Source organism: Triturus cristatus, chromosome 8 (genome assembly GCF_964204655.1).
Source record: "Triturus cristatus chromosome 8, aTriCri1.1, whole genome shotgun sequence".
Lineage (NCBI taxonomy): Eukaryota > Metazoa > Chordata > Amphibia > Caudata > Salamandridae > Triturus > Triturus cristatus.
Window position 1 is genome coordinate 1,241,127,806 of NC_140591.1, and position 21,262 is coordinate 1,241,149,067.

The following is a 21,262-nucleotide window of genomic DNA, read 5'->3' on the forward strand; positions in this document are numbered from 1 at the left end:
AGTGCTGCCTCATAAGGTTATCCATCCTGTTGAGCAGAGGGAGATTAAGTGACTCTTTAATTTCTAGGTAATATCCCTACTGATATAATGAGGAAGCCTAGGTAAAAGGGGGAAGGATGCACAGAGAAATCTATATATTTTACATCAATGTTTCTGAACTCTATGATTCTAAAACACTACCATTTCCTTCACCTGCTGCTCCTCAAGGGAGCACATTAAAAAATATAGTCTAATGGTTATAAGAAGTATACCACTCTTTATCATTGCACACAATAATAGTTTTAATACTATGAAAGACATTTTACTTATTTAAAAAATATTTTATGCCATCATAAAAACTGCATCAGTGACGTTGCAATGAAAAAATCACGAAAGTTGTACATGGAACGCTGGTTTAAGAGTACCGCACTGATCCTAATAAAGCAATGAGTTCCAATTTAAATGTCTTCAGTGCACTTCATCTTGGACGTCTGGAGTATTCACATCAGCCCTGTGCACAAAAAATATCTTGACAAAAAAATGTGAAAGTAAATAGTGCAAACAAAAACATCATTGTGGGCTCCTTGGATTTGATTGCCTCTTCCAGTTGTCTTTAAAGACATACATGCTGGCATGCAGTGATCATAAAGATAAAATAGTGCTTTCAATGCTTAACATGTGGGAATTCTTCATACATGCGTCTCGTGCTGTATGCCACGGTCATAGAAAGCGGTCTTCAGGCATCACACTTCCGCTTACACGGTAAGCACTCTAAAGGGAGATAAAAGAAACATTTATTCATTCAAACTCGGTGATTGTGGCTCCAACATTCATAAAGGCCATAAAAACCTAAAAGGGGATTCATAGGAAAATGTGGACGAAGCACTAGTAGCCAAGGAGCCACCTGCAAATTAAAGAATTAATGATACAACTTTGGAACAGACTCCTTGGAAATAATACCTGAAGCCATTTTAGGTGCATGTGTGCAAACAATTATTTCTTTCTGTGTTGTGAGTGCCATTTGTGCAATATACACTCAAAGCGTTAACAGAGTCTGATTTGCTTACGATATCCCTGTAAAAAATCTCCATAACCACCAGAGCTGCTCAAACACTCATCCAATTCAGGAAAGAGCTGTAGACTCACCTCTTAAAAAACACTGCATTTGGACAGCTTAAAAAATCCCTCATACTTTACCGACTATAGCACCCCCACAAACGATTGGATCATACGCTTTCCCTATGCTACTGAATGGTTTTAAAACAAGCATTGAAAATGCAAAAGGTCTCGCCTTTGATTAAGTTAAAGCCATTTTCTTTGCTAATGGTAGTGTATAGCAAAGCAAATTGCTTTAACTTAATGAAAGGCGAGACCTATTGCATTTTTAAAGATGAAGGCGGGGGGGATTAGTCATAAATACAGGCTTAACATCTTCATTTATAATGAAGGAATATCACAAGTCCAGGAATGCAATTAATAGCAGAACGTGATAAGATCCTCATGCCGGGATGGCACAACTTCAACCTCTCGGAACTATACCTGTGCCCAGTTACTATAGAACGATGTGTGACCCTTTGTACAACCCTCTGTGTAGTTTGCTGTGCATCATGATCTGTCTCTCATAATGCACACACTCATTTGCCTTTGGCATGTACATAATAGTGCTCCCCCGACTCTAAACACTCAGTGCTCCCCTTGGGCACAACATTTAATGCAACCCGAATATACAGTATCTAGCTCTCCCATAAAGCACATTAGCCAAAGCTCCCTTGAAGACAGGGTAAAGACTTTCTAAGGCAAAAAACACAAGCCACAGACATAAAAGAAGGACTGCACAAGAATTAGGAGACACGGTGTCCTGGGGATTAAAAAAAGTATCAGAGAATCGAGTTGCCAGGGGGTACGAGGTCTTGAATATATGCAGATTTTGGAAATGAATCAGGCGCCGGGCAGATAATGCTGTCACATAACCATTCCCCTCACATGCAGCCATTACTTGCGAACCTTACCATAGCCACCTCTCCCCCACATACACGCAAAGCCATCAGTGATACACACAGGCAGGCACACAGATATCGCAAGCCTAAGCCCCTGGCTTTGGAGCTAGGGAACCAGGGTTGAGTACCGGCACCTGGTCAACATCTTGTGATTCATGGCAAAGCACTTAATCTCCCTGTATCTAAAGCAATACAAAAAAGTCGGACCTTGTGTAATGTAACCTGGTGTTCAAGTAAAGCGGTTGCATGCCTCTAAGCCAAGTTTGCGCGATATAAACCTGCAAATAAAAATAAAAAAAAGCATTGTATGCAGACATCGGTTGCTAACACAACCATCACTCCACCTACGCACCAAGCCTTCACACACAATATGTATTGCAATCACACAGTTGCATGCAGGCATCCATTGGAAACATAATCATTACACCCAAAAAGCTACTACTCAGCCATCATGCACACTGCCACACACACATACATTGGAAACACTTAACGAATAAGTGCAGATATGTAGAAATACGCAGCCATCGGCCCGCTTAACTCGCCTCGGGTCTGTTAAGTGTGTGCACCACTAACAAACTGACCACGGTCCTGTAGTGGACCATAAGAGGTGTGTGTGTTTCCACCTCACACAACAGTGCTTGTGTTTTCCGGTATACAGTGAGCTCTGTCGGAACCGCTGATGGGTGCAACTCGCACAAGTTCGGCGCTGTGGAGAGGGAAGGGGAGAACAGCCGTGCCGGGGGTGTATGTGGCTCGTCAACCTCCGACAACTTGGTGCTGCGAAGCGAGAAAGTAAACACAGGCCGCGCAGCGGAGGAGGGTGGGAGAGTGTCAGCCGTATGGCTGCTCAAGCGCCGGGAGTGGGACGTGTGGGCGGGCATGGGAGGCAGGCGGGTCTGTGAGGGATGAGCCGGCCTCATCCTTGCCCGGGGTTTGGTAGCACTTAGGCAGTGGGTGGTGGTAGGTCGAACTTCCTACCGTCACCACAAAAGTGTGGTAATAGCAGCAACCTCCTTTCACAGCAGCAGTGTTTGTGAAAAGGGAGATATGTGCCCCTATTACAAAAGTGTGTGTGAAAACAGAGAAGGGACCGCCTGCCACTGCCAAGGCAGAGTTTGCGAGAGGAGCGCGGGAGCCGTCTTTCACTAAACACAGAGGCGAGAGGGGGAGAATGGCACCGCCGCACTGAAGTCCACTCACCAGCCAGCGACAGACCAATAAGAGAGCTGACTGGCGCATGCTCCAGGCGTGAAGCCAGCGTGGTTGCAGGACGCTTGGTGCATGCTCCTTCACAGCTCTCGTGAAGACATTTCTTATCAGCTTGTTAAATAAACAAGCTGATAAGAAATGTCTTCACGACAGAAGCAAACCAGGCAAGCCAGTCCGGCTCGGGGAGAAGGGGTGTCCACAGAAAACCCTCATTTCCAATGGCAGGCCACCGTTTAGCATAAACGGTGACGCCGGCCAATGGAAATGAGGGGCGGGGCTTAAAGCCCTCTTCTGAAAGTCCTCTCATACAAAATCTCTCGCGGAATCCCTTGTGCAATGCAATGCAAGGGTATATCAGCAGTAGAAGAGTACAACTCATCCAATCAAAACATGGAGAGACTGAAATGCTCCTACACTGGGACAAAGAAGAAGAGGGAGAAAAGTCATTGAATGATGAGCAGAGGACAGACTGACAAGAAAGCAAGTGAATCATGGGCAAGGGGCGGACACAAGGCCCACTCTATTTCTAAACGAATACAATAGGCCTGTTTGCCGACAGAAAGCTGAAGATATCTGTAGATGAGACATAGATAGGAAATAAATAAATAAATAAAAACAGAAAATGAAAATTTGTGCGGGGGGCGGGGTTAGCCCGGCCAACATCTGATAGGAATGGTACACAGTAAAAATAAAGGGTGAGATATGGCAATGAATGATGGATTTAACCCAGATCTCTTGACTGGGGTGAATGTTTTGATTTGTTCTGCATTCCGTCCATCAATTGTGTGTCTTTATGGGTTGTTGTCAGTGCAAGAACTGGTGGTGATATGAAGGAGGGAACATTCTGCTTCAGGGTGGAAACACAGAAGGCGTGTAAACTATTTTAGAGGAATTGAAACACTGTACGGCAGAAATATCCGTTCACACATTTCACTTTTTTCCTCCATGTCCAAATAAGCGGTTCATTAACCCCTTGAAGATATAGAGGTCTGAGGGATACTTACTCCAGCATTTGTGCCATAATGTTAAGTGAACAAATGTTCAGTGAATAATAGTGGGGAATTTTGTAAATACCCAAAAAGTTACTAGTTCACACATCCTCAATCTCCACTTCCCTGCTTGTACCCTGGGATCACTCCCCCCCATCCAGTCAGGTCATCCTAAAATGGAAAATACCCCACACATGTAGATATTATGGTGTTGGAACTGAGATTTAAGGTCGAGAAATTCTATAAGTCATGATTCTGCGAATCCAAATTTTTGCACCGATTTACAAATGCAAACCTCATTTCTATATCGGATACTAAAGGACTTAATTTATGTTGGTTTTAACAAAAATAAGAAAAATTATGTAAACTCTACTGAGGACGGTATATCAAGAAAAATAGTACTTAACTAGCTGAAATGGACACCACCACGAAATAAATGTCCTTTAAGATAATACATAACATCTCAAATGCCTCAAAGACAATAAATAACATTATGCTATAATATAATATAGCCCAAAGAGATGAGCATGCATACATATCAATGAAGTTCTCAACAGAAAGCTGAGAATGAGTTGCAGCAAGAAATTTTAACAATATCTTGACGTAAAGGGATGATGGCAGAAACAACCATTGCAAGGGCGAGAATGAGGTTAAGGTTACAGGTAAAACGTATTTCAAACACATACAAAACTGAAGATTTGAAATAGTTTTGTGCAATGAAATTATATGCACAGTGATTTTTTATTAAAGGATCGACACTTTTATTTATTTTTGTTCCAATACAGCACCAAAACCTGCCATCATATTAACAGCGCTACAAGCAAGAGACCCTACAAAAAAAAACAAGACAATATCTGACCCTTTGTTGGTTGTCAGTTACGGCTCAGTGAAAAGCAGATTCTTTTTATTCGGCTGCACACTGTACTGTACTCGTTCTACCAGATCATTGGGGCCTCTGCCAAAATGGCGAACACGTTGCCTGCACCTGTTCGGAGATGGCGAGGGATGGAGAAACTTTGGCCCCGATTTACTAAGATTTTGCATCAGGGTTGGTCATCCATTGGTTTCTTAGGGCAGCCCCAATGCAAAATCTATGTTGGGATTTACAAAGCAACGCATGCCCCATTTGTATGACTTTACATGGTTTTGTTAAAAAAAATAACACAAAACAGCACAAGTTGTTAGCTTGCGTACTGTAGGCATGGGTGCTCTCGTGCATTGATCCAAGTATTTTCATGCAACCCATATTTACAAAGACTTGTAAATGTGGGTTTGCACCAAAATGGGGCACCTACCTGAGGCTGGCATAACACAGAAAATATGTTGATTTCACCTTGTTTTTTTTCCTGTTTGCATGTGTGCAGCATTCTGCAGGATATATACGAATTGGAAATAGCCTTAAATGATATTTTTTATGCATGGAGGTACATGACGTAAGGGTGCCTGTATTGGCGCTAGGCAGCCAGAAGTACCAGAAGTACAACAGCGCTCGGAGAGAGACCTGCGATCTATCTTTGTAAACATGGCACACTTCTGATCTCTCCCTTTAACGCAACACAGTCAGTGCTGTGTTGGTTAAAATCTTAGGAAATCCAAGCCCCAGCAAATTTTGTTCTACTTAGCTGGGCAGCAACTTTAAATCTTTTTTCTCTCGTCAGTTTTATTGGAAAAACAGTATTCCCTATTCCTCAACAGGCGAGGAATGCCAGTTCCAGTATAGGAGTGCATGTAAATTCAATGTTCTTCAGTCCTATTCTGATACTTTCTTTTCTAATACCTCAGGGTAAACGCAAATGTACCTGAGCTGCACGACATGCTTCTTTCTTGCAAAGAGATTCACGCCTCCTAAAAAATAAAAACTAGGTTTAAACCCTTCTTATTTCCCGATGCTTTATCTTTTGATCCCAGAGGTAGTTGATATTTTAAGAACTGACTGCTCTGCGCAGTTAGGGGCAGAGTGCAAGTTTTGTTAAAATACTCTTGGCGCCAGTATTTATTTTGCCTCCACGGTTTCACCGTTAACTGCTGTCTATTTTCATATACACTACATTCCTTCTCTCCCTCAGACTATTCTATGTGACCTTGCTGCATTACTTTTCCATGGATTGTTTTCTGGGAAACATTGGACCAATCATGGAAATAACATGTGGAGATATACTCTGGATTTAGTAATTGCCTTCCATCCTTGGCTTGCTTGCTCTCTCTATCCTGGTCTGTTTTACTGCTTCTCCTTATTCAAGTTATATTGACTTTGCTATGACTACAACCTCAGCTTAGTGTCAGGGTCGCGGTCTTCAAAGAACCATGTAAGCCAGCCAAATGGCCGACCCCAAATGACTTGAGCTGAATTATAAATGGACACTGGGCTCCAACAAATGCCTTTGGTTCACACCTGTTGAGTTCTATTGGTCAGCGTTCTGATTAAAACCTTTCATTACATCCCATGGTGGCACTACAATTAATTGGTCAGTCTGGGTGGGGGATGAGAGCCTCTCGTGCGTCTTCCGTCATCTTCCTTCTTCCTGCAGTCCCGGCTGGAAGCAGGAAACACCCGGGCTCCCAAGCTCCCCTGAGCCAATCACAAGCCTGCAGTGCAGCGTTGTGATTGGTCTGAGCACCATGGTTCAGTGCTCCGACGGGGCCTGGGAGGCTTTGCATGTTCATCACCAGGCTGTGCAATGCAGCCTGGTGGGGAAGATGCGAAGTGTGCAGGACTGTTGGCCAACCCAAGAGGGTTGTGCACGCTGAGGGACTGTAAACCACTCCTCCCCCTGACCTGGCCAGGCCAGCCCTGCCCGCCCGCGAGCCACTGACTGAACTGGGAAAACAAAAATAATAATAATAATGATAGTTCTCATTTTATTTTTCCTTTTATTCAATGGCGCGGCGCTCCTCCGCCTCAGCGGAGTAGCCTCCACTGGCTGCGAGGCCTGCACGGCGTAAGGTACACAAGCTGGAAAGGCCATGATCACTTAAGTAACCTTTGTTACTACAAGCACTATAGTGCCTCACTGCAGACCTTGGTTTCCTTCCCTTCTTCTACGACACCAGCAGGGTCTGAACCACTTCCATGTATTTCCACAGCTTGAGACGAACAGGCTGTTTCCGAGAGATAGTGAATATTTATATGCACAAAAGGGAATACGAGAATATTTTTAAAGACAAATGAATATAGAATACATCTGACAAAACATGTTTGCGTTGGTTTTAAAGTGTGCGAGTGAACTGCCTGGTTCCAGGACAGTACGAGAATACTTAAAATTCACGAAGAAAACTAGGATCTGTTCATTGGAATTTTGATCTCTATAGCTGCATAGATGTAAATAGCATATAGCGGCCAGGAAACTCAGCACTTCCATGTCCCGCTCCACTGCTACAGCACCGACCCGCCTTTGTGCTCCACCTTTACAGGTAAAATAATAAAATCGTAGACTATACAAAGGCGGTAGAGCATAACCGATTCTATGTATATGTATAATAAGATGGGTTTGTATTGTAATTGTAATTTGTATAGCGCGGCGTATCACCCGTGAGGGTATCCAGGCGCTGTCCATGGGCATTGGGGAGATGAGGTGATTTGTCCAGAATCACAGGATGTTGACCCGACGCCGAGACGTGAACCCGGATCCCCAGCCTCAGGCTAACAGCTTCTCGGTGCTGTAAGTAGCAGATATTCGCACAGCAGCTGCATTGGCACCAAGCCCGGTGACAAGAGGGGCACACTGCGGCCCAATTATGGCTTACTTTTACTACCAACTAGGGAGTGGGTGGCATTTTCCATGCAAGCATTAAGACCATCGCCACCCTTGCCAGGCAACACATGTTGCTTTTTTCAAGCACATGAACTCGCTGTGCTACCTGCCAATGTTCTGCCTGGTCAGCAGCGCAGGCAGGCCCTCCTCAAAGAGGGGGCAGTGTAGGTGGCTGAGGTAGAATGATTGACTCGGTATTCTGTGCCTGTGAACGGGGGGGAGATTCAAGCCATAAGGGAAGAGAATGCAGGAGGAGTGAAAGGCATTATTGTAAATTGTTAACATGAGCGTGCGCTCTCTCATCCCCAGAGGCATGTGTCTCTAAGACAAAAGCAGAACTGTTTTCCTGTTATTAACGTGAAAACCGTGACATCATTGTAAACGCACGCACAATGTGGAGACTGCACCGAAGTTACAGAAAAATGAAATACAAAACTTAAAGTGACAAATAATTGCAATAGTTGATTTACAAAAAGTAATAAAAAAAGTAATTAAGTAGCTAGACCCATTGTAAATAATTTAAAAAAAACTTTGTGTCCCCTTTAATTTTTTACATCAGGAAATATCACGAAATCCACAAGCCCCCAGAAAGCATAGCAAGCGCACTATTATTAAAAATAAATCAAACTGTAGAACCTGCCTTCTTCTTCCGGGTCAGCCTCCTCTCTCTGTCCATCTTTGAGGCTGGAGACCGGACTGTGCACCTCTTCTTCCAGACTCTCCAGCCTTTGCAGGTCTTCAGCTAGACTTTCTTTGAGGTCTTTGTTGTCTTTTATAAAGGTCTTCACCTTCTCTATGCTGATGAGATCCTAGAGGGAAACAAAAGAATAAAAATACAATTAGCACTGGGGCTACTATTTTTTCTTTCTCACATGAAAAGGAATAATTTCGTAACTGAATTATCGTGTTTTAATGCCCAATGCCCAAAATGTACAAATATGCATGTACAACATATTCTTTTACTGGGGAGTTACTATGAACACACAATAAAACGTTTCATCATGAGAAGAATGTGATGTTATATTTTGTTATGTTAGGGAGTTTTGTAAAGTGTGCAAATGCTTTTTTGGGCTGCCCTGACGCGAGGGCAGCATGACGCCTAAATGGCCCTTGTTGCTGGTCAACAAGGCGACTGTCGGAACAGCCAACTTTCAGACAACTGTAAAGAAAGAAAGAACCAGAATGGAGGGAGAGGAAAGGGCAGGAATGCAGGCAACAAGCCGATGGAGGGCTACCAACAGTTAGTACACGTCTCAGTGAATTTCCTGCGATCAAGTCCTAGACTTAGAACGACATATCAGGGTCCAGTCTATACTAATTTCCCACAGAAGTTTCTAAACACCTTCATCTTTGCCTATCACCCACTCACACTTACTCCAAACACTCCATCCCCTGGCAGATGAATTGTGCCTAGAGGCATTTCAGTGTATACTGTGCATCTTACAAATAACATCCTTGACATGGGCCCATGGCATTGTCAGAGGCTCTTAGAGCAATATATAGCTCCTCGTCATTCTTTCCTTAATCATCCTATAGACATGTATATTTAAGGGAAAGGCAAATCTGAAAGTTCTCCTAAATTAATTTAGAAATGCAAGAACAAAAATGCAGATTACAAACAATGGGCCCTAGTCACAAACTTTACTGAGAACCTAAGTTTATTTTAGCACAATCTACAGACATAATTTCTAGATACCCATTAATAAAATCAGGATCTGTAGATACTTGCGCCCGAAGACGAAATGTATGACTGGGGAAAAAGCTTTAGCTATGGTGAATTTTCCATAGATGTAAGTTGATAGTTGGCAGTGGAAACATGGATGTTGGTAGAGAATGGGAAGGAGGTGAACATTTATAAAGTCATAATTTTGTTTACATTTACTACATTCCTAATGGTTTTTCTATCTTGTTGGCACACACAAATTTAGTCCCACATAGCACTGGAGTAAGTGTGCAAATGGAATTAAAAAGTCCCCCACGTGCTACCAAGTTTTCAGGGATATATGGAAATGTATTCCTCTACCAAGAAAATATATTCCTGATAAATAATTCTGCTTCGGGATAACCCTAAAGTGTAAGTGTTGGCCAGCTGGAGCATGCTTGGAAATCTATCACTTGCATGAATTTCTAAGAGTACTCACAAGGATTTCTTTGAATCCCTGATAATTGAAAATTTGCACAAATCCTAAACTTACATTTATGATCGTAGATTTACACCTTTTAAAAAGATGTTCGTGAATGGCTCCCTATTAAATGTTCTTTGCAAGTGTTGCCAGGATGGGGAATTTTGATCTGATTAACTCTGACAAATAATGATGGAACCCTAGAAAGGCCTGAAAAGCGCAATAAACACATAGTTTACTCCGCTAAGAGCAGCATTATTGCTGTTTTCAATATGCTGCAGGGCAATCCCCAAACTAGGAAAGGAGCTGTCTACTACCCTGCTTATTATGTTTTAAGATGGTAGATGGTATCCATCTATAATTATAAGAAAACAGGCGACTAAAGGAATATGTTTTTCACTTGGTGACAGTGAAAAGACTTGTTCCTTCGTATCACTCTCTTAAAACCGGGATGAGAAACACTAGTGGCATCATAACTTTACAGAATGAGCTTCTAACTATTACCATCACACTGTAAACATTATATAGAAATTGGTAATGATCATTAAGTGGAACAGAGTAATTTTCAACAAGAGGTCAGTCGCGATGTCACAGATGAGCACACTATCCCAAGGTGGAATGCCACCTGGGATTATTCTGCTGTGCACTGCTTCCAGGGAAAGTCATTTACCCTAAAGGAGGTGAATGAGTGGCAGATGGTCTCCACATACCTCAGTCACGGCAGCCCGCAGGGAATGGAGGGAGATACTGTAGCACCGCCATCCACCGTCTCCCATGTGTCCTGTGACTCAGAGTAGTAGTAGAATTCTCTGCTTGCTTAGCAGCAGCTTTGGCAAAGCCACTGCCAGCTAAAAGGCCTCTTCTCTACTCTCTCACAAACAGCAGAGTGTGAATTTTGGAACGCGAGGGCCAGGTAAGGGAGGGTAGCATGACAGCAGATATTTGTGTAATATTTGGGAGTCGGGTTACTGAAAGAGGTGGGGACAGCTGGTTGCAGGACACCAGGTATTCTGTTTCTTTGGGAAGAAAGGAAGGAAGGCTAGAAGGAAGTGAGGCAGGGCAAAGAGGCACTCCTTTAAAAATAAAAATATGGGATAGAAAAGGGTAGCAGAAAAAAAGACAATGAGAATCAAGATTTTTGCCTTCCCATAGCAACGGTGAGAATAATTTTCCAAAGATCAAAGAGTTTTTCAAGTCGGTTGTGATCCATAGATTATTACAGACAGTTGCAATTTGTGGTCACAATATCATTTTTATCAGGTGTAATTTTGCTCACAGACCAAGATTCCATTGATTCTAGTTCTTTATTTCTTTCGTCTCTGTAATCAGCAGCTCTAGGTCCATTTCCATAATTTTTCCTTTCACTCTTTTCATGTTAATTTCCAAATATTTTAAGCTTGATTTTGTGATCCTTAAAAGGGGAGTCTGTCTCTTTAGCTCAGCTGCTGCTCTTTGAGATGAACACATCCACAGTATTACCCTAGGTAACTTTATATCCCACTACCACTCCAAATTTAGTAATGGCGTGTAGGATTGCTCGTATTTATGTCTATGGATCAGCGGTCACGAATAACGTGATCTGTTCAAATTCATGTTTTAATAGTTACTTTTCTGTGAAAACCTGACCAATAAAACAAAAGCCTTGCAATGAATGCAGAAACCATAGTTTATTGGGAATGACTGAAGAAATGCTGCATACGCACCCCTTTAGAAAAGCCAACTATTTTATAACTTCTGCCCCCACATTGGAATAGGGATTCAGAGCATTCAATTATCAGCATCCACTAACAGAATAAAGGCTAAGCATTGTAACTGAGAAGTGACCCCCTCCCTTTTTTTCTAAAAAAGAAAACAATAAAACAAGCTAACTTAAACTAGCAACATAAGATTTGAGAAAATACAACCAGCACTGATCAATTACTCTTTGTGTTTCTTAGAACTCCTTTCCAATCTCCTGGCGATTCTGTTAAATTTGTCATCAGACACATTCCTCATCTGTCTTCTACAAATGCCAGTCACTTTATCACCCAACGAACCCTCTTCACCTTCCAAACCTTTACTTGATTCCAACATTTCCCGATTATCTTCTGGATGGTCTTCTGTATCTATAACTGAATCAGTCGTGCTCATTCCTTCCATTGCTGCAAGCTTAAACATCTTAAAAAGGTGAGGCGTTTCTAGTTATTGATCTTTCTTCATTGAATCCTTCAGACGTTCCACTGTTAACGGCATAGGATGAAATGTGCTTTAAGATTTCTTTACTTGTTTGACCAACACCGAATGTCCCACTTGATGTCTTTCTATGCAAGCATTCCTCTGCTTGTCTGCATAATATTTCATTTTTTCCTTCATTAATTTACCTTTCTTTACAATTCCTTCATGACTCTCTGGGGCTTTTAATGCTATTTGAGGAAAATGAGTTAGTTGATTTTGTTCAAACAGGAGTTCTAAAGGACACTTCCCTGTCGACCCATGTGGAGTATTCCTATAATCTCGTACCCCTATACTCCCATATTACTTGACACAGAACTTCATTCACAGTTACTTGAGCCAACTTCACTCTTTGTCTTGTCCTTTTGGGAGTAGCCATCAGCCTTTCTACAATTCCATTTGTTTGTGGCCATATCAATTTTCTTTTCCCATGAATTAATCCCATGTAGTTCAGAACATTTTAAAACTCATTTCCATTACAAGGTGGTCCATTGTCTGTTTAGGACATAGTCTGCGAAACAGCACAGCTGTCTGGTTGCGAAACGCTTATTGGGAACATGTGGATAGTGGACCTGGAAAGCAACTCTCCCTGTTGAATTCCATTGGCTTTTTGTTTTATCACTCTTATTTTCTTGCTTTTTCTTCAAATATTTTATTTGCTGTAGCCCGTCCATCTAGTCTTTGCCCATCCTGTTGAGGACAACCTGCTTACCATCTCTCTGACTGGCTCCTTTAATCCTTCTATAAGTATCTGCTTTTGGAGAACTTTTTTTGTCTCTTTCTAAAAGCAGTCCATGAGAGTGCAAGCGTTTACCCCAATCCTACTTTTCCCAGCACATTTCTTTTCATAACGTTATAAAAAATTTACTTTGTCCTTTGAGTCGGACTTACATACACATTCCCTTTTTTACAGTTTTGCCTGGCGAGCCGCTCTCCTGTGTGCTTTCACTTCATGTTGTGTTCTCTCTTGTTCATTTGCTTCCACCTCCCTCCTTGTTGCTTGGTCTCCGTTTGTTTCTCTCACTGAGCCCTCTGCAATGCTGATCCCCACCCATGTCCTCCATGCTGCGTCACCCTAGGCATCCCAGTTTTTCTTCCACCTGAACTCTGTGTTGCTTCCTCTGTAGTTTTCCTGCTATCCATGATTCTGCCCTCTGTGTTGCTTCCACCCAAAAGAGTTAGTTTTTTTTTACTGCTCAAACTCTGATTGGTAAACAAAAAGAAAAATAACACTTGAGTCATTATGTAGACACGGGCATGTTTGGTGCTTGTGCCTACAAAAAAACGCTTTCTGCAACACAGGCTTTTCTTCTCTGTTTATTAGCTATGCTATGCAGCATGGCTAAAAATCATTGGCAAAACCAATAGGTCCCAAACGTAAGACCTATTGGTCTTGTCAGAGGAGGAAGTATACTAAATGTGTAGGGTACTTGTTTTAGTAATGGAAATTGGGAATACATTGCTAGTTTCCATGGAAATGACTTCCTTGCTGTACATTGACATTAATGGCAAGCTTGTACAATTTATTCAACTTGCCAATCTTGTCTTACATGCCCCACCTTATCACGTAAAAATGTCTTTGTTGCAATCGCTCCTCTGTGGCTCTCATGTACAACGTCAATCACACGTCTTTGTCAAGTGCATGGAATTACTAACTTTGTTCCTTTTAATATGAAACCAGATGATGCAACAGTTCTTCTTATATAATTTTGAAAATAAGAATACCTTTCATTCTGGCACCAAGCGTGAAAAATATTTTATCATTTGCATCTCTCCATCTGTTAATAGTATGAAATCGGTCAAAACAGCATACATATATTCTCAAGGCGCAGACATGATTGGTCTAAAGAACATGGTCCTGAAGTTACAACTTCAGAAGGGGGCACATACCTATGATCTATCCCAAATTCTCTGATAGACATGCCTATCAGACTGATGTAACAGAAATCAGGTGGACATCCTCAAAAATAAAAACAAAACCTATAAATAACAGACATATGTTGGAAGTGTTATAAAGACAATGACAATCTTTGACACGTTTCTTAGATGCCCCAAAACTGAACTCTTTTAAAATAAAGCCAATAACAAACTATCATTAATACCTGCCGAACCAATAACCATAGGACTAAAACTAATTACGTTCAAGGATATTCCTAAACTTCACACTAGGAAGTAAACTAATCCTGCACAAATGCAGTGTAAACATCATAATTTAGACAAAGGAGTAAACTAAACTAACCAATATGGAAATATCTTTTACAGCAAGAAACAAGCTTGACGTTTTAATACTATTTGAAGAAAAACTTTACGTCTCCTTGAACAGTAACTGTCAAAGGTCAAAAATGGAACGAATAGGAAAGGGAAAACAGAGGAGAGAAGATTTTTGACCTTTATTTACTCTGGGGTCTGTAGAGCGTTTACACTATATCCATCTGTTTATTTGTATATATAGTTGTGCTTGTTACTTGTTAATTTTTGTTATTAGAAAACTCAATACAAAGCTATAATTAAAAAAAGGGAATGGGTGCCTGTGGCTGGAGGGGAAGGAGGCAAAAGGCATTTTGTTTTATACTCCAGTGACACACCTCCCCCTGCACAGCTGATCCATGGTATTAACTTAGGGTTCTCATGAGGTGTCATACACAATATAAAATCATAGACGGGGTGTGTGTCAATAAAGGGGATGTTTCTACCTCTCAGTTCCAACTAATATCCCAGACATCTCAAGCTTTACTTCCAATGTTGAACCCCTCAGTGGAAGGCACAACTAGACATCTATAATTCTTTATGTTTGGTGAACCTCTGCGGGTCCCCACACCCCATGGGTTCCATCTACCTGGCCTTGTACGGCGGTGCTGAGGAGAATGACACAAAGGTACACATGCAAAACACAAACACAGTATTTTCTGCTGCCAAAGTTTCGCCCACAGTCTGGATCGTTCTTATAAGGACCAGGAAAGGAGCTTGGCATCGATCACCAAGCCACCAAATGCAAAGTAGTCTTTTACTGAGGCGATAACATACAAAGGAAAACATGGAATTTTACTACTTGCCACCAAGGAAATGAAAAGTGAATATGTTACATTTTGAATCCGAATACTATGGCAGGTGCATAGAGTTGCAGGTTTTCACGGTACATTTGTGCCTTGCATAACGAAAATTATAGAGTGTGTAAGTATTATGAATCACTTTCTCAAGGTACCTTGTCTGAAAGCATGTCTTGTTCCTCGGCTAGATCATACATTTCTTGAAGTTTCTCCCTTAATAATTCCATTTCTACTTCTTCCATGGAGATTCCACAGATGGCATGCAGCCCATCCACATCATCGCCCCCGGGGATCTGTACCGCCCAGTCTGAAGACAAAACCTGTTTGGGAGTTTGATAACAAGGAACACTCATGACAACCAATTATGAACAGAAGCAAGGCAAATGATGCTACATGTCAATGGGCTATTCAAAGGAAAATGAAGAAGATGTCCCAAATTACACTGGTACGTAAGGAGACAAAGCAATGATCAAGGTACGCCTACCGGATCATTCTATTTATACTTCAAACTGTTTGCCCAACCTTAACATAGCCTGCTAACCTCCCACTACATTTCGAGCCTGTTTCATATATATTTTTCATTGCCATGACTCAGTTATGTGCACTTAATGTATTTGCATTCATCTAGAAGTGCTCCAAGGACACAATTTGTGAGAAATTACAGATGTGAAAAAGAATTAGACAGACAAATGAAGAGTCATCACTTATACCAAACAACAGCAAGTGTCAGGATGAAACTGTTATTTTATTTTTGGTACAGAAGAAATGAGGCCCTCAGGGGCACCAGAGTGCCTATAAGGAGGCGGGTGGATACTAAAGACAAGGAACACAGTGGTTCCTTCCTACGTAAGAATTAAAATGAAAATAAGCAGTCTGAAATTGCTGTTGTTCAAGAGCTGCTGTGTCACAGGAATACGTAAGAAGGTGAAAATGGTAAAAAAAAAAAATCAAAGGATGTGGAAGGTCCTTTGATTGTGACTCCCTCTCAGCTCCAAAAGACCTCAAGGAAAATGAAAGCGTTTAAAACTCACTACCACAACATAATAACAGGTAGAAGTGAAGAAAGATCCTATGCAAACATTGGAAAGCGACAGGCTATATCAATTTGCATATCCCGAGTAACTGAACTACCTATAAGATGCAAAATATTTGATCCAACTTTTACACATGTTGCTCAGACAAATACATTACTTTTATACAAATCTTTGAAAGTTTTCCTGGGAAAGCTTGACACACTGTGTGCGTTTTGGAATTTTACATGAGTTACCCATCAGTATCCATGTTTGAAGCTAATTTATGTCAAACTTGGGTTGCAAAATTCACCATTTGGCCCCATTTGTTCATGTTTTCCCAGTGGAAACTCTACCTCCCGAACCCTCATCGAGCAGGTCAAGCTTGCTCCCTTCACCATTTTGCTATGTGCAATTTAGGGTGGGTATTTGCACACCACCATTTACAAGGTTCACCAGTCGCTACTGGACACACTTTAGCTACAATTGCATTAAGTAAACAATGTTCATCTCTGGTTAAGGAGGTATATCGTTTTGAATGCTTACACAAAAAGTGCTCAAGTATGTGTAAGCTCTCCAATTCTAACTACTTGAGAGTCATAAATGTATTCTGGAGAATACGTTCAAGGGAGCAGCCCTGTGGTGAAGGAAGAACTCCTCTGCTCAGGTCAACTACCCCTAAACCCAAGGTCTTTGTGTATCTGTAAGAAAGCTTGCGCCAGTGAAACTGTCAGGGTCACCCAGCACATTTTGAGGGGGGCTGTCATTAGGAGTTCCCCCACCCCATGAACCTTATTTACAGTCAGTCACTAATGGTAGGTTGATATTCACTTAAACAAAGCAGTGCTCAATATTATTCCCCTTAAAGCCTTAAAATTGTATGAGGAAAACCATTTAGGAAGCAGTCGCCACACAGCTACAGGAGGACATCAGCAAGAATAATCTTCTAGTGGAAAATGGAGGATTTTGAAAATCGTCAAAGGCGGAACAACATTAGAATTTTGGGTGTGGAAGGGCAGGACACAAGGCGCTATGTGATCAACTTACTTAGAGGGGCATTCCCGGAGTCCCAGTGGCAGTGGGACAGGGAAGTTCAGAGAGCGCATAGATTTCCCTTCACACTTAAAAAAAGGCAGGGGGCTGATGGTGGCGGTGGAGGGAACACGGCTTTCCCACGAGCTATCTTAGTATATTCAGGAAATTTCCTGTTAAGACAGGAAATAATCAAGAAAGCTAGACCGGATTCTAGGAGATCATTTGATGGTATTTCCTTCTTTGCCAGGCCAGATTTCTGCCATGTGACGGTTGAACGGAGGTGGAGGCTGAGGCAGCTGATCTCAAAATTTCAGGGGCTAGGGTCAGAAGCCTACTTATTGTTCCCCGCTAAATTAAAAGTGGTCACTAGAGGAAGAGCTATGATATTTTTCTCAGAGATCAAAGCCCAGCAGTATATGGATGAGTTGAAAAACCAGGGTCCGTAAGGGGATGGGAGAGGGGCGCGATTGTCACAGCCCAGACCGGCCACATATAGGTCCTGCGGACCTATTTGCCTGTACAGGGGGAGGGGTGGGGAGGGGTGGGAGGGAAGGGGAGGGTTAAAATTTTGGTACTTTTTGGGTTGGACAAAGCACATTACTTCTTTATTTTTCGCTCTGTGGGGGACATGGCACGTACAAGTCAGAAGGTGTAGACAATATGAAAGGAGTGTAGACTGCTATATCTCAATGCTAATTACTGTTTGGCTGAATCTAAGTAAGAATCTTTTGATACCCCTCAATGCCCTGTAAAATTGCCTCAATTAATGTATGTGGTCTTAATGATCCCAGGAAAAGAGCGAAGGTAGCAGGGCTGCTGAGATTCTTACAGTTGGATCTGGTATGTCTTCAGGAGACGCATATCGAAGCACCACAGTTATACCTTTTGAAACAACTGGGATTCGATGTATTAGCAGCAAGTAAACAAAGCACTAGAACTAGGGGGGTAGCAATATTAGGAAGATTCAGGGATTTGGTGGTGTATAGGAAAAAGGAGGATCAATGGGGAAGATGGGTCATGGTTGATCTATGCTTTAAGGGGACACGGTTCACATTAGTTACCATATATGGATCTACTGAAGATGACCCTGATGTTTGGCAGTTTATGGATATGGAATTGCCGCAGTGGCCGGAACCTATTGTATGCTGTGGGGATTTTAATATCCATGACCCAAGAAGCTCCTTTGTAGAACCTGGGGGGAGGTACCTAGGGAGAAAGAAAAAATCACATAGAGCTCTTGCTGCCATGGTTCAACACAACTCCCTAGGGGATCCGTGGATGAAGTATCATCCCTTCATAGATGGTAGTACCTTCTTTTCCCTACCACATAAAGTACTGGTCAGGTTGGATTATTTTTTAATTTCCAACTCTCTAATTCATCACTCAAAAATAGAGAAACAACCCAGGATCATATCTGACCATAGTCCGCTTGTTTTAACACTAAACACCACCCAGATAAATACTACGAAAACCCAGTGGACCTTTGAGCGTAGTTTACTAAATGATGAGGCATATCAGAAACATATGGAGAGTTGGATAACAAATTATTGGGAAGATAATAGAGGTACGGCGTCCCCAGGTGCAGTTTGGGATTGTTTTAAGGCTGGGGCTCGGGGGGAAACGATGAGTTTTGTAATGGCAAGACGGAAAAGGGAAAGAAGGCACCTGGAAGACATAAGGCTTAAGTTATTTACAGCAGAAGAAAATTTGGCTATAGCTACAATGCAGGGAATCCCACTCGACCCTTATATACTCAGATTGGTTACTCTTAAAGGAGATGCAATGGAGGGCATTATCTCGAAAGCCGCTGGAAAATATCTTGTACACAAACAGGATACCTACGAGCTAAGCGAGAGAGTCGGGCATATTCTTGCTGTTAGAACCAGACAGCGCACAGCAAAGACTGATATCAAGGAGATTCAAGACCCTCAGGGAAACTTGGGCACTGATTCAGATTTTATCAGAGAAGTTTTTCACAAGTTTTACACTAACTTGTACTCTTCGGAAGACACAAGGGACCCAATTGATATAGAAAAATATCTTAGTGACATTTTTACTTCTGTTCTATTGCCAGAGGATAGAGAGATATTAGACGCCCCCTTTCAGTTAGAGGAGATTAGAGGGGCATTGGAAAGCCTCCCCTCGAAGAAAGCTGCTGGGCCAGACCAAATCCCGGTGGAATTTTATAAATTGTTTCAGAATAACTTGCTCGTCGAGATGTTTAACATAATGCTACATACGCAACGAGGAGGTTACCCTCCGGAGTCTTGGGGGGGGGGGGGGCAGATATTGTAGTTATCCCAAAAAAAGGGAAATCTCCTATACTGCCTGCCTCCTATAGACCAATTACCCTTATGAACTCTGACGTTAAAATCTACTCCAAAATTCTTGCGACAAGGCTTGCAGGGAATATAGAGCAGCTTGTAAGCCCGTCGCAACACGGTTTTATTCCAGGTAAGGGAACCACCCAACATGTGAGGACAGTTATCACAATGTTTGATGCCGCAGGAACCCTGGGTGACCCTATTGCAGCATTGTTTTTAGATGCCGAAAAAGCCTTCGATAGGGTCGCCTGGGAATATCTCTGGGCAGTTTTGAGATGGTGTGGTATAGGGGAAGGTTACATAACAGCTATCCAAGCTATATATAAAGGACCCACTGACAGAATTAGAGTGAACAGAGGGTATTCAGATGTAGTAAAAAATTTTAGGGGGACAAGACAGGGTTGTCCCTTGTCCCCCCTTCTTTTTGCACTATTTCTTGAACCTCTATTACGACATCTGGAGAGAAATGGTCGTATCCTCCCAATGGTCTTGAACGGCAGAACAGTTAAAATTCTTGCTTATGCTGATGACGTGGCTATACTAACTCCCGACCCTGAGATGGCTATAAAGGAGGTGGAACGTGAAGCCACTAAGTTTGGGCATCTGTCGGGTTATAGTTTGAATAAATCAAAGACCCTGATAGTTAAGAACAACTACACCACGTGTGCCGACCCCAGGGTGGTTACGTCTGCTACGTATCTCGGTATAGTAATTGCAGCTAATCTCGACGCTATCGTTGAGGTAAATATGACCCCTGTCTTGGCTAAAGTAAAAGTAGACTTAAATAGAGTGAATAATTTACATCTCTCTTTAGTTGGTGTCACTAACGTGGTGAAAATGACGATCTTGCCAAAACTTCTCTACCTATTTAGAGCAAAACCACTATTTTTTTAATCTAAATGGTTTAACACGCTGGAGGGTATCCTTAATAGGTTCATATGGGCGCATGGAAAAACGCGTAGAGCCTATAGATTTATGACTCTACCTAGAGAAAGAGGAGGATGGGGAGCACCTGATTTCAGATTATACTATTTGGCAACCGCCCTTCAATACATGCAGGGTCTAATTGGAGGAGGGGGGATCCTACAGAAAGTTACCTCCTCTTCGACGGATGTCTACGCAATTTTATTGGGTCAGGAGACAGAAAATCGTCTATTACAACATACTGACTTTAGGTGTCTTAGAAGAAAACAGTTTAAAACTTTAGCTGCGGCTCTTAAAGTATGGAATGCTTTTTTGAAAAAAATGGGGTTGGGTAGATTTCACAGATATATCAAATTATATAATAATAGATCTTTTCCCTCTGAAATTTTTTCAGATTCAGTCATGGCTGTATGGGACCAAAAAGGAATTAAGCAAATTGGGGACTTAAGAGATTCAAGGGGAATAGTACAGTTTTGCGTTCTTGTAAGTACATTTGATTTAAGCAATAGGGACTTCTTTAAATATTTGCAGATTAGGAGTTTTTTGGGTAATAAACAGGGAGGTGCAGTAGGGTACCAAACCAACGACTTACTTGAGATTTTAATTACTGGTGGAGAACATACGATTAGATCAGCGTATGCCCTATTAGCTAAAACTAAAGT

At 41.9% G+C, this 21,262-nt stretch overlaps 1 protein-coding gene across 1 annotated transcript in view; it reads right to left on the reverse strand.

Annotated features, from left to right (window-relative positions):
- Positions 1 to 256: 256 nt before the first annotated feature.
- Positions 257 to 21,262, reverse strand: part of C8HXorf38 (chromosome 8 CXorf38 homolog) — a 114,135-nt gene continuing 93,129 nt past the window's right edge. Inside the window, exons 5-7 of the mRNA XM_085622931.1 lie at positions 15,463 to 15,627; positions 8,567 to 8,735; positions 257 to 750 (exon numbers count right to left, since the gene is read on the reverse strand). Of these exons, the coding sequence (XP_085479057.1) occupies positions 716 to 750; positions 8,567 to 8,735; positions 15,463 to 15,627 (369 nt within the window). The 3' untranslated portion in view covers positions 257 to 715. The remainder of the gene's footprint in view (positions 751 to 8,566; positions 8,736 to 15,462; positions 15,628 to 21,262) is intronic.